This window comes from Pelodiscus sinensis, chromosome 2, assembly GCF_052426305.1.
Source record: "Pelodiscus sinensis isolate ZL-2025 chromosome 2, ASM5242630v1, whole genome shotgun sequence".
NCBI lineage: Eukaryota > Metazoa > Chordata > Testudines > Trionychidae > Pelodiscus > Pelodiscus sinensis.
The window spans coordinates 45,390,189-45,402,848 of NC_143053.1; the positions used below are offsets into that span (position 1 = coordinate 45,390,189).

A 12,660-nucleotide genomic window follows, 5' to 3' on the forward strand; every position below is an offset into this window, starting at 1 on the left:
GGCAGAGCAGCTTGGGTGCTGCTGGGTTGATCCAGTAGCGTGGAGGAGCGGCGCTACTGGAGAAACCCAGCAGCACCCCAGCTGCTCTGCCCCAGGCGTCCCCAAGTCAGCCACTGCTGAAACTGACCAGCGCTGACTACAGGAAGCCCGAGGCAGAGTTGCTCTGCCCCGGGCTTCCTGGAATCAGCCGCTGATCAGTTTCAACAGGCTGAATCTGGACGCCAGTTCTTACATACAGATTCAACTTAAGAACCGCAGGCGTCCCCTAAGTTGAATCTGTATGTAAGAACTGGCGTCCAGATTCAGTATGTAAGAACTGTTGAAACTGATCAGCGGCTGATTCCAGGAAGCCCGGGGCAGAGCAACTCTGCCTCGGGCTTCCTGTAGTCAGCCGCTGGTCAGTTTCAGCAGCGGCTGAATCTGGATGCCAGTTCCAGCTTACATAGGGTATGTCTACACTACAGCACTAATTCGAACTAACTTAGTTCGAATTAGTTAATTCGAACTAAGCTAATTCGAACTAACGCATCCAGACTAAAAAACTAGTTTGAATTAGCGTTTTGTTAATTCGAACTAGCATGTCCACACAGAGTGGACCCTGAACCGGGGTTAAGGATGGCCAGAAGCAGTGCTGGCAGGGCATCAGATGAGGACTTAGAGTGTGGAGCTGCTGTCTCAGGCTAGCTGAGAGCTGTGGTTAAAGGGACCCGACCCCCACCCCGGACAGACAATTCTCAGAGGTGCCCCGCTTGCAAAGCAGTCCTGGCCTGGATTGCCCGGAGTACCCACACTGGGTATGTCACAGCACTCGGCCATCAACCCGGCTGCACTTGCCACAGGCTGCCATCTGGGGAGAGGGGGTAATTGCGGGGCTTCAGGAGAGCTTCCACCCCCAGAAGCCCGCAGAGCCAGCCCAGTCCTCCCCATCGGGGGCTCGTACCCCATTCCTCCCTCATCTCCTTCCACTTACCCTTCCCTAGCCCCCCTTCCTGATGTACAAAATAAAGGACAATTGTGTTCAAAATAGAATCTCTCTTTATTGAACAAAACTGGGGGAGACTGGGAAAAGGAGGTGGGAGAGGGGAAGAGAGAGGCTGGGAGAGGGGAGGGCAACTAAAATGATCAGGGGTTGGGAACAGGTGCCATATGAAGAGAGGCTAAAGAGACTGGGACTTTTCAGCTTAGAAAAGAGGAGATGGAGGGGGGACAGGATAGAGGTCTCTAAAAGCAGGAGTTGGGTGGAGAGGGTGCATCCAGAAAAGTTCTTCATTAGTTCCCATAAAGAAGGACTAGAGGACACCAAAGGAAAGGAATGGGTAGCAGGCTTCAAACTAGTAACAGAAAGTTCTTTTTCACAAAGCAAAGAGTCAACCTGTGGAACTCCTTGCTGCAGGAGGCTGTGAAGGCTAGAACTAGAACAGAGTGTAAAGAGAAGTGAGTTAAAGTGATGGAGGTTGGGTCCATGGAGTGGTATTAGCCAGGGGGTAGGAGTGGTGTCCCTGCCCAAAGTTTGTGGAAGGCTGGAGAGGGATGGCACGAGACAAATGGTTTGGTCACTGTCTTCGGTCCATCCCCTCCAGGGTCCCTAGGGTTGGCTGCTGTCGGCAGACAGGCTACTGGGCTAGATGGACCTTTGGTCTGACCCAGTACGGCCATTGTAAGCTCAGGGCTCAGGATCGGGGGTCTCAGTGGACCACCTTGATTTTCATGCACACCTGCTCCTGGGTGGTCAGGCTGGCAGCTCTCCTGCCCTAGACGGCCACTTTCCTGTGCCTAGTGCGGAGGTCGTGGACGAGGTCCACGATGTCCGCACTAGACCAGGCAGGTGCCCGCCTCTTGCGGTCCCGGGCAAGCTCCCGGGAGCTGCCAGCCTGGTCCCGGGAAGAGGGGGAGGGCTGGGGGGGCCTCGGGTGGCTGGCTCGAGCCGTGCCAGGTGCAGGGTCTGCTGGCTGGGTGCTGGCAGGCTTGCACCTGGCACGGGCATCATAGCCAGCCCGTGCCCCTTTAAGGGGTCCGGGACAGGGAAAGGGGCATACGAGTTTCCCTGGTGTTGGCCTGAGTGGCCACCAGGGTAAGCTGGGGAGGGCTAGCCTCCCACTAGTTCGAATTAAGGGGCTACACAACCCTTAATTCGAACTAGTAAGTTCGAACTAGGCTTAGTCCTCGTAGAATGAGGTTTACCTAGTTCGAACTAAGCGCTCCGCTAGTTCGAATTAACTTTGTAGTGTAGACATACCCATACAGATTCAACTTAAGAACAAACCTACAGTCCCTATCTTGTACATAACCCGGGGACTGCCTGTACTTTTATGATGGTGTGTGTATTTGATGATTATCACCTGCAAAAAGTCACCTGAAACATTGCAACCATAGAATATAGGTGTGTAGTTTGAAGCACAACCACGTACTCTATTTGTAGCACAAAGTCCCATAAAATCATAGGTGCTCTGTGTATATGCAGGGTCCACCGAGGGCTTTAATTCTGACCCATAACAAATTCATATGAATATTTGTAGGGTAAGAGAGCATATCTGTATACATTTTTTCACAGCTTTTAGACTGGTAACAGAAAAGGCAAAAAAATGAGCAATGGTATACCAATGTTACACAATGATTTACTAAAAGTAGTAGGAAATGCATCCCAATATCACTATGTTAATACATCTTGATAGAAGTACCGTGGGTACAGAGGCAATGGTATCATGAGTTAAGGTAGTGGTAGTGAATTATAGCCAAAGATGAATGCAAAAAAATACTACTACTCAAGTAATTATGGAGAATTTTTTTCTCAGCTGTTTATAATGAAGAAGGAGGTCATAAACTTTCAACTACATAGCTAAGATATTTTTTCCAGCATACTGTATACTTATAAGATATTCATACTATTGACCTAAGATACATGCTTTCATTTTATACATCTGCTGCTTCTTGTTGTGTAACAGTATATATTTGAGTATCTAATAAGACAATTTTATATTCATTTTCAGAGTCAAGCTCTCACAGTCCCTGAATTGGTAATAAAAGACACCTCTAAGTATGGTACATTTGTTAATGGAGAAAAACTTTTGAATGGTACTTCTCGAACTTTGAAGTCTGGTGATAGAGTCAATTTTGGAGTCTTTGAAAGCAAGTTTAGGTGAGAACTAATTGGATTGATTCTGAAATGCTGAAATCAAACCTGATTTGTTTTAAATAATATCACAGGGTGTACTTCAGGAAGTAAAAGAAAATAATGATACATTTCTATTAAGTAAAGATGGAAAATAAACAGATAAATATGTCTGTTCAAGCCATGTTCTTGTAGAAGTTTCTGAATAACATTTCCTCCTGTGAATTGAATTTAAAACCTTTGGTGGTAAAATATTAGTCCATAAGTGACACTGCATCATGAGGACTAAGACTTCTACAATTAGCCTAAACGAAGAATAAAAACCATATTTAATAAAACTGTTCTTAAAACATCCGTGAATATTTACAGGAGGAATAAAATTAGGGAGTTGAGAGGAAGTGTGGCAGTCTCCTTTCTTTATCAGTGATGTGGAGAGAAAGAAACTGAGGTAGCTGGGGAGCTGCACTCTTACACAGCCTTGGTTTTAAGAGGTAAGGCAGTGCTTTTCCTCATAAATACACAGTGGTATTCACTGAAGAAATAAAGTTACTGATAACCATTTTTTTAATGACTTAAAAAGGATGGAAGCTAAGTTTGTGTCTCAAACTGGGCTCCTACTCCATCCGTGATACAAGTGTCATTAGTCTGTAGCAAAATAGCACTCTTCAGTTCTTATAATAATCTATTTTTGGATCTCACTGTGATCGATTGAGTCACGGAGATCCCCTTGAGATTATCACTTAATGAATGGGCTGATCATACCACTGAGCCCATTTACCTATCCTTTGGGGCATCCCACCTGCCCTGCTAAACCAGGCCCTCCAGTCTTCTCCAGCATTGACACAGAGTTGTGGTCATAGCCCACAGCAGAACAACACAGACACTGAGATCCATTCAGCTCTCAGAAGGTTCAGTCAAAGGGACTTGACACAGCACCCAGGTGCACAGCCCCAACGGGACCAAAACCCCAGATAAATCTTACTCTGTAAAGTTTTTACAAAGTAAGTTCATAAAATGTTTGCTCCCTTTATCAATGAAAGAGAGAGATGCGCGGCTGTTGCTCCTCCTCCCCCAGTAACATTTATTTACACTGGGTTTGTTTATTAATAAACAATAGTGATTTTTATTAAGTATGAAAAGTAGAATTTAAGGTTGGATTGGCATCTATCAGGGATGATCTAGACAGTGCTTGGTCCTGCCATGAGGTCAGGGGACTGGATTCAGTGACCTCGCAAGGTCCTTTCCAATTCTGGTATTCTGTGATTCTGAATTAGGAGTGGGCAGTTTTTGATAGGGACCATTCCAAGATTTTGATAAGTGGTAAATAGATTATTAAGCAAAATAAAACACGCCCGTGAAACTTAATACTCTTAAGAAACTTGTTACATGCAAATTCTTCCCCTAATAGTAGTTATAATAATTTTTTCTCACAAGCTGGGAACCTCCAAAGTGAACCTCATCCTTGACACTGTTCAGTCTTAGATGTTTCCAGCAGTTATCTTGGGTAGTAAACGGGTGTCCTGGTGTCTTGCAGTCACACCTATTGTTTGGCTTCCCAACTTTATATCACTTTGGCCAAAGGTGGGAGTCCTTTGTATGCAGTTTAAACTTTTCACACTTTGAGTAGAAAAGTACAATAGCCAAAATGGGCAGGGCTTGACAAATGATTCAATCTACTCGCCCGTGGTGAGTAGATTTTAAGCCGGTGAGGCCACGCAGCACGGTCAGCGCTTGCGCTTCCGCGCGGCTAGCAAGCAAGGCTCGCTGCTGCTTGGCGAGCCCTGAAAATGGGTTCCAGCATCAGGTGATCTGGCCAGATGTCTTGGCAGGCCCAACCATATTTCAGTCTTATATAGAAAAACAAGACTATTCACTGATCCTTGATTCAAGTACAGGGCCATTAAATTCCTTGAGTACTGCTAATATCCCTCACTTAGCATGTCTAAATTAGTCAATATGTTTATACTTCATATTTCCAACTTCAATTACAAGAATGGTACCTGCACACAAATAGAATATACACATTCAACAGGTTTTAAGTTGTCTAATGATACGTTATAAGATGTATTTTGGATAAAGCATCTTCCAGATATACATATTCACAGTCATGTGCATATTTCCCTGAAGAATATTGGGTGCAATGTGTCAATAACGTTTAGCAAATATATCTGAAATGTTACAGAAAACGTCATAGAACCATATATAGCTGAGACTTTAGCACCAGAAATCTGAACAATTCAATGCCAGAGAACAGTGTACAAATACACTCGTGGAAGATGGAGTCATAGGACTGAAAGGAACCTCAAAAGGTCATCTAGTCCAGTGTTTCTCAACCTTTTTTTATAAAGTGTCCCATTTTAAAAAAAATAAGTACCCCCAGTACCTACAGTTTTCAGACATACAATTTTTTTTCTACCATTGCAATACATTTGTTTAAACAACTTAATTGTAGCCAGGCAGGCGATGAAATTTTGGAGTGTAAAAAGTACAAAAATAATAAAGCGCTGTAAAACTTAAAACAAAAATTCAGTTTTCTTCAAATTTCAGTTGTGTTGATGTACCCCCCCAGACTTCTCTTGAGTACCCCTGAGGGTACTCGTACCACTGGTGAGAAACACAGTTCTATGACTGATTATTATGTGAACCTTCTCTGGCAAGTGTTTGTCTAACCTGCTCTTTAAAAAAAATCTCTGTTGATAGAGATTCCACAGCCTCTCCTTTCCTATCATTGACCCCATAGAACTGCTTCTTCCCCCAGCACCTAGGAAAGCTAATGCTGACAGGATCCATAGTAATTTGGCTGCAAAAATTCCAGCATTTTAAAAATTGAGATGCAACTCTTGTGGAGTTGAGACTTCCTTTCTACCCCCAGTCCTCGTACCAGTCCCAGGGTTTTATCCTCCTCCTATGTGGGCAACGGTGCTGGAGCAATGTGTATAGTGGGGGAGGGGAGGTTCCAAGAGCAATTGAGCCAAACTATAAACCCTATATATTATGGAAACTTCTTCAAGCAGGGGTTCTGCTGCATCTCTAATTTCACACCGATGTGGAGGGATGAAGCCAATAATGAACCATATAATTCCCTAATAGAGCAGAAGAGTCAAAATCAAAGAAGAAAATGTAGGTTTCTCATGCAAGATTTAAGGGATAGGAGACTTAATGAGGAAGAGCAATTCAGATTCAGATTAGAGGAACTGTACAGAAGAAGGATTTTTTCCACTAACAGGAGAGAGAAGGCAGTGCTGGAAATGTAAAAGGAATGGACAGAAAATTGAACTGGTAACATTTTTTTTAATTGTATTTCTCATGTAAAGGGAACAAAGTGTTCTTAACCAGTGTACATTTAAATTTAGGCTGAACAAAATTGGTGCGTTCTTTAAAACGGTGACTCTCAATCTTTCCAGACTACTTTCAGGAGTTTGATTTGTCTTGCATGCCCCTATGTTTCACTTCATTTAAAAACTATTTGCTTACAAAATCAGACGTAAATCATTTAGGATATAAATATTGTACATTTCAATGTATAGTATATACAATAGTCACATGAAATTTTAGTTTGTACTGACTTTGTTAGTACATCTTTTATAGTCTTTTTTTAAAGTAGGCAAATAACTAGATGAGTCGATTCCTGAAAGACTTTTGTGTACTCCTGGGCTTCAAATACCTATGGTTGAGAACCAGTGCTTTAAAAGAAGCAACATCTATTTTAACTTGAATGCACTTTGAAATTTGTTAATTATTTATGCATTTTCTTTAATCGGTTGTGCTATTCGATATATTTAGCATATTATGTTAAACCTTAAAAGATCCACGTACAAATTTCTTTCCCAAACTTCCAGTTTCCCTCCAGTTAGAAGGGATGCCTTTGAAGTAAGCATTCACAAGGCTTTCAGGCTCCCAGCTCTTTGGCAGTTGGAGCCTTTGGAGTTCCTGTTGTTTGAGCTGCCTAACTTGCTGACTACTGGGGCTCCACACAGCTCAGAAAGCCTTGGAAATATTTCAGATAGAAATCCTAGTTCTCAGCTAATTTGGCCCACCTTTAATTTCACTTTAAATCAACAGCCATAATCTAAGTAATTGATCACAGTTAACACATGATTAATTAAAAATCTTAAATTAAAAATTAATTGTGATTAATCAGTTTTATTTGCAGTTAAATAGAATACTAAGAAAGTTATTAAATATTTTGTTTTACTACTTTTTTCAAATATATGGATTTAAATTACAATACAGAATACAAAGTGTACAATATTCACTTTGTTTTATTACAAATATACTGTAAAAATGATGAGTTCAGCTCATTCAACTAAGGCAATTTCTTTATAATGAAATGCAGCTTACAAATATAGATTTTTTTTTGTTTGTTACATAACTATACTCAAAATTAAATAGTGTAAAAGTTCAGTGCCTACAAGTCCATTCACTCCTACGTTTTGCTCAGCTAAACAACTGGGCAATATTATCTGCTGCCAGTGTAAACAAACTTGCTTGTCTAAATCATTAGCTGAATGAAATGTAGGACTGAGTGGACCTGTAAGTGTTGTTTTATACTGTTTTGTTTCTGAGAGCAGTTACTTTATGTACATAATTCTACATTTGTAAATTCAACTTTCGTGATAGAGATTGCACTACAGGATGTGTAATGGAATTAAAAATACTATTTCTTTTTTTTTTTTTTTTTTACAGAGCAAGTATTTGTAATAAAAACAAACTAAAGTGAGCACCGTATACTATTGTAATTGAAATAATTATATTTGAAAATGTAGAAAATAGCCAAAAAGACTAAAATAATTAGTATTCTATTACTGTTTGTGTGGTTAATCATAATTAATTTTTTTAATTGCTTGACAGTCGTAATGTAGACAATTCTCTTCTGTAACTTGTTCCTTGCAGAGTGGAATATGATCCCTTGATTGTCTGCTCTTCGTGTTTAGAGGCTTCTGGGAAAACTGCTTTAAATCAAGCTATTCTGCAGCTTGGAGGCATTGTTGTGAATGATTGGTCAAAAGAATGTACTCATCTTGTCATGATATCAGTAAAAGTTACTGTTAAGGTAGGTTGAGTTTCTGCATGTTAATAAATCTTGTGACTTCTGTGTAAAAACATAATGGGGTGAACTCTTAGCGCCCTGTTGAAGTCAGTGGCAGAATTCTCATTGACTTCAGTGAAGCCAAGTTTTCACCCAGGAGAATGATTGTTTTCAAATAGAGTCCTTAAAAACAAACGAAATATGAACATTTAATTACAATCAGAAGAGTCTAAACCAGTGGTCCCCAACCATTTGAGGTTGTCGGGCGCCAGGGGGCGTGGCCGTTTGCCCGCCGGGCGCCAGGGGGCGGGGACACTTGCGCGCCCGGGGACGGCGCCCCCTCCAAGTGCTGCGCGCCCGGGGACGGCGCCCCCCCCACTAGCGCCATGCGCCCAGGGCTGGCACCCCCTGCAAGCGCCGTGCGCCCGGGGCCGGCGCTCCCCCCGCCAAGCGCCGCGCGCCCAGGGCTGGCACCCCCTGCAAGCGCCGCGCACCCGGGGCTGGTGCCCCCTCCAAGTGCCGTGTGCCCAGAGCGCGGGCGGCCAGTCTGTGGCACTCCCAGGGCCGGCGCTCACCGTGCGCCATGTGCCCGGGGCCAGCTCCGGCACCATGCATGCGACACATGCCTGGGGCCAGGCCAGCCCCGAGCACATGGCGGGCGCACACAAATACCGTATTGGGGACCTCGGGTGTAAACTGTTTATAGAAGTTAAAATATTTTGCAGTTGTCATCTTCTTTTGTGTATGATGCATTTTTCTGGGCTTTATATTTTCTCTTCATAATGATGTTTGAAAATGTAAAAGAAGCAGGCAAGTTAAGTAGTAGAGTAACATAGGAGTTTGCATACCATACTCTTGGGATTGCAGTCCATAACATTGATTATCCTTGTGTCTGATAGAGGCCCGAACCAGATACTTATAGAGGAAGTGCAAGAAACCCAATAGTGAATAGTTATGGAATAATCTGGTCATTTGAAGGAGTTAGAAATTGGTTTCCACCCTCAAAGACAGGAATTTAGATCCTTTTTATTTTGTATATTCTATCAGAGGGGTAGCCGGGTTAGTCTGAATCTGCAAAAGCGGCGAGGAGTCCCGTGGCACCTTATGGACTAACTGAAGTGTAGGAGCATAAGCTTTCGTGGGCAAAGACCCACTTCGTCAGATGCGTGACATGCATCTGACGAAGTGGGTCTTTGCCCACGAAAGCTTATGCTCTTACACTTCAGTTAGTCTATAAGGTGCCACAGGACTCCTCGCCGCTGTATATTCTATGTAATTCAACTCTGGATGCTTCCATTGTCAATCTATATGTACAAAGTATATCTACGCTACAAACTTTGGCTGACTCAAGTTACTTCAGCATAAAGCTATTTCAGTTACTATATCTCTCATTTGTGTACATATTTGGCTTTTTGCGTTTGCACTGTATACGCTCATATGCAGGGCTCGCCGAACTGCGGTGAGCCCCTCTCGCCAGCCACTCTGTCCGGTGATCTGCGCATGCGCAGAATGATCTGCACATGCGCCGATCACCCGAACCCAGCTCTTCCGGTTTGCAATCTACTTGCCACAGGAGAGTAGATTGCATTATTTGTCGAGTCCTGCTCATATGGAGTATTTGTTTTGATGCCTATTGCTGTGCAGCATGGGTAGGTATCGCAGGGTGAAACTTGACATTGTCCAGCACAGTGTCTTTTGGTAATGCAATGTGTGATAGAAATGAGTTGTTCAGGGGTGACTGGAAACAAAGGGTGAAGTTCCCAACATGCAGCTTCCTCCATTGCACAGAGTCATCCATATTTCATATTTTTTGAGCTTTTAAAAATCTTGAAAATCTGCATCCCCTTACACAGTTGTAATGAGTGTTGCAAACACAGGATGCACACTCTTTTTGCTATTTTCAAAGCTTCAAGAAAAACTGGAGGCCACTTAGGGTGACATAAGCAAACACAGTGTCTACACCAGGGATGGGCAAGACAGCCTCAGTGGGCTGGATCTGGCCTGCCAAGCCAGTGTATCTGGCATGTGGCTGCCCTGCCACTCTCCTGCCCCGGCTCTTATTAGTTTTAAACTGCAGAGCCACAGCAGAGGTAGCTCCTGGACCAGCGCAAACTGGGGCAGATCACCTTCCCTTATCAACTGATCGATTAGTCAGTTGCCCACCTCTTAACATTCTTACTCCACTTATCAGTTAATGATTTAAGCAGCTACATCATTACGTCCCTGGTGTAAGAACAAAACTACTTAGGCTAACATACATTCCGCATGAGTAGCAAATACAAAGAGTAAGGCAAGACTACACAACATGTAGGCCCCATTTAAGTCAGTTCTGCTGATATTAATAAAATTCAATATTTACTCAATTTCTACCCATATGGCAGCACTTTTAATGAGCAATGACAGTTCAGGAATTTAAAAACAGGAGGCCATTGTACTGACTACTTTTCTGTTTTGGATCCCACTCGTGGGCTGTGTGTTGAGCCCCTGTGTAAACCCAAACTGCAGTGCAGGCCTCAAACAGGCTGCGGGGCTACGTGCGACCCATGGGCCACATGTTGAGTAGTCCTGCCTTACATAAATACTCTGTTCTGGGTGACAGCATACTTTGCTTGAATACTTGAGTATGGTAATTAATATCTGTTTCTTTTCAGACAATATGTGCTTTGATTTGCAATCGACCAATTATAAAGCCAGAGTACTTTGTGGAATGTATTCAAGCCATTCAATCCAAGCAACAGTTACCAAAACTGGAAAGGTAAATGGCATGTTTTCAGTACTACAAAGTTGCATTTAGCATGGCTTAGTTTCATTTGATACTTATGTGACTTGGGTGCTAGATTAATCATCTTTTATTTTGTTTCTCACACCTATTTTCTGAATTTATATAATTATATTACTTCTGCAACAAGAAGCCCCATCAACTGTCCTGCTTACATGTAACTGTTATGTCTTACTGCATGTGCAATAGCCTGTATTATTCAGCATGTAGGATACTCTAACACCATGGTGTCTAACCAGTTCTGAAGTGCCACTATAGTGGCTACTGCAGTAACAAACTAGCCACGCTCAACTGGTCAAATAGCCACATTGTTCAAGCCAACTAGCCACACTCAACCGGCCAAATAGCCACATGGGGTTAATGGCTAGCATGTTGGACACTACAGGTCTAATATCTGTTTGTTACAGTGTATGCATTTATATGGAATATAACTAGTTGATAAGACTTAAACCCATTTATAATAGCATTGCTCTATTTCTCAAAGTATAGAGAGATTTTTACCTTTTCTCTTAAAAGTTCTAATTCCAACTAATATTATGATGCTGTGATCAATTCAATATTTTTTTTGAATTTACTTTCTTGCCCTGTACAAAGTGAAAAGATGTAAAGTACAGCACTGAAAAAGTTTTGAGTGCAATAATTTGAGTTGCAGCAGGCTGTTTAATTTGAAACATATTACATTCTGGTAATTTTCTTGCCTCCATCCCTGAGGAGTTAACAAAGTTAATATATAAATGTGAGTTCTTGATGCTCATTAGATGCTTAGAGACATTACTAGCTCTACGTAGGCCTCATTTTCAGAGGTTGCCATAGAGATCTCTATGGTAATATATTCAAAGCAGCATGTATACTCTTTTGGGAATAGATACATTAAAAATCTAATTTTCTTGTTTTAAAATAATTATATAAAGCTTACCTCAGTATGGAAACTTATTCTATAATTTTTTTCAGTTTGTAAGTCTGGGTTCATTTTAAGTTTTGGTCATCAACAGAAATAATGCAGCTATGTTCAGTTGCTTGAAATACCAATTTTTTGTGCTTTTTTTGATCTGAAGGTAAATATGCCACTAGATAACAAGAACTAGGTCATGAATCCCGTGTGAAAGAATCACTTTTTTTAATCTTGTGTGACCAGATCGTACATCTCTGGGATACCTCATTTTACAAGATAAATAGGATGCCTTCTTTGGCTCTATCACACAAATACACAATGTGAATTACACTTAATGCCTGTGTCTCTGAGATTGTTGTTTGGTTTTGTATGTTTCACATTAAGAACATAGGTAGTATCAGAGTAGAAAAGGCTAATGGTCCCTTTTAGTCTGCTCTCCTGTCTCAGCCTTCAGTTAATATCACATGCTATAGACAGAAAGCATCATGGTTTTCACAACTTGTTTGTTCAGAAATTATTCTGGAATAAGATAGGGTATGAATTTAAAGTGCCTGTAGTTACCGACAACCATTCCATATGTGGATTAGGGATGTTAACGTGAACCCGTGTACACAGTTAACCGGTAAACCTGGGCTCATCGGGTAACTCTCACAGTTATGCACACACAAACAATCCACTGCCTCTTTATCACAAGCAGTGGGATGGGGGAGGTGGGAGCCAGTGCTCAGGGGGGACCTGTTTGTTTGGAGTTTTCTTTAGGTATCTAAAAATGAATAGAGAGTGTTTTAGATATCGAAGGGTTGCTGGAAAGAAATGTAATTTCTTTTTTAATATGTCTGAAGTTAATTATT

At 42.0% G+C, this 12,660-nt stretch overlaps 1 protein-coding gene across 2 annotated transcripts in view; it reads left to right on the forward strand.

The window, feature by feature from the left end:
- The window catches only part of NBN (nibrin), a 53,146-nt gene that overhangs the window by 6,037 nt on the left and 34,449 nt on the right, over positions 1 to 12,660 (forward strand). Inside the window, exons 1-4 of one of the 2 annotated variants that reach the window (XM_075920421.2) lie at positions 3,012 to 3,136; positions 3,479 to 3,600; positions 8,003 to 8,162; positions 10,790 to 10,893. In XM_075920421.2, the coding sequence (XP_075776536.2) occupies positions 8,136 to 8,162; positions 10,790 to 10,893 (131 nt within the window). In that variant the 5' untranslated portion in view covers positions 3,012 to 3,136; positions 3,479 to 3,600; positions 8,003 to 8,135. Of the gene's footprint in view, positions 1 to 2,987; positions 3,137 to 3,478; positions 3,601 to 8,002; positions 8,163 to 10,789; positions 10,894 to 12,660 lie in introns of those variants that run through there. The other variant, XM_075920420.2, reaches the window with a different exon arrangement.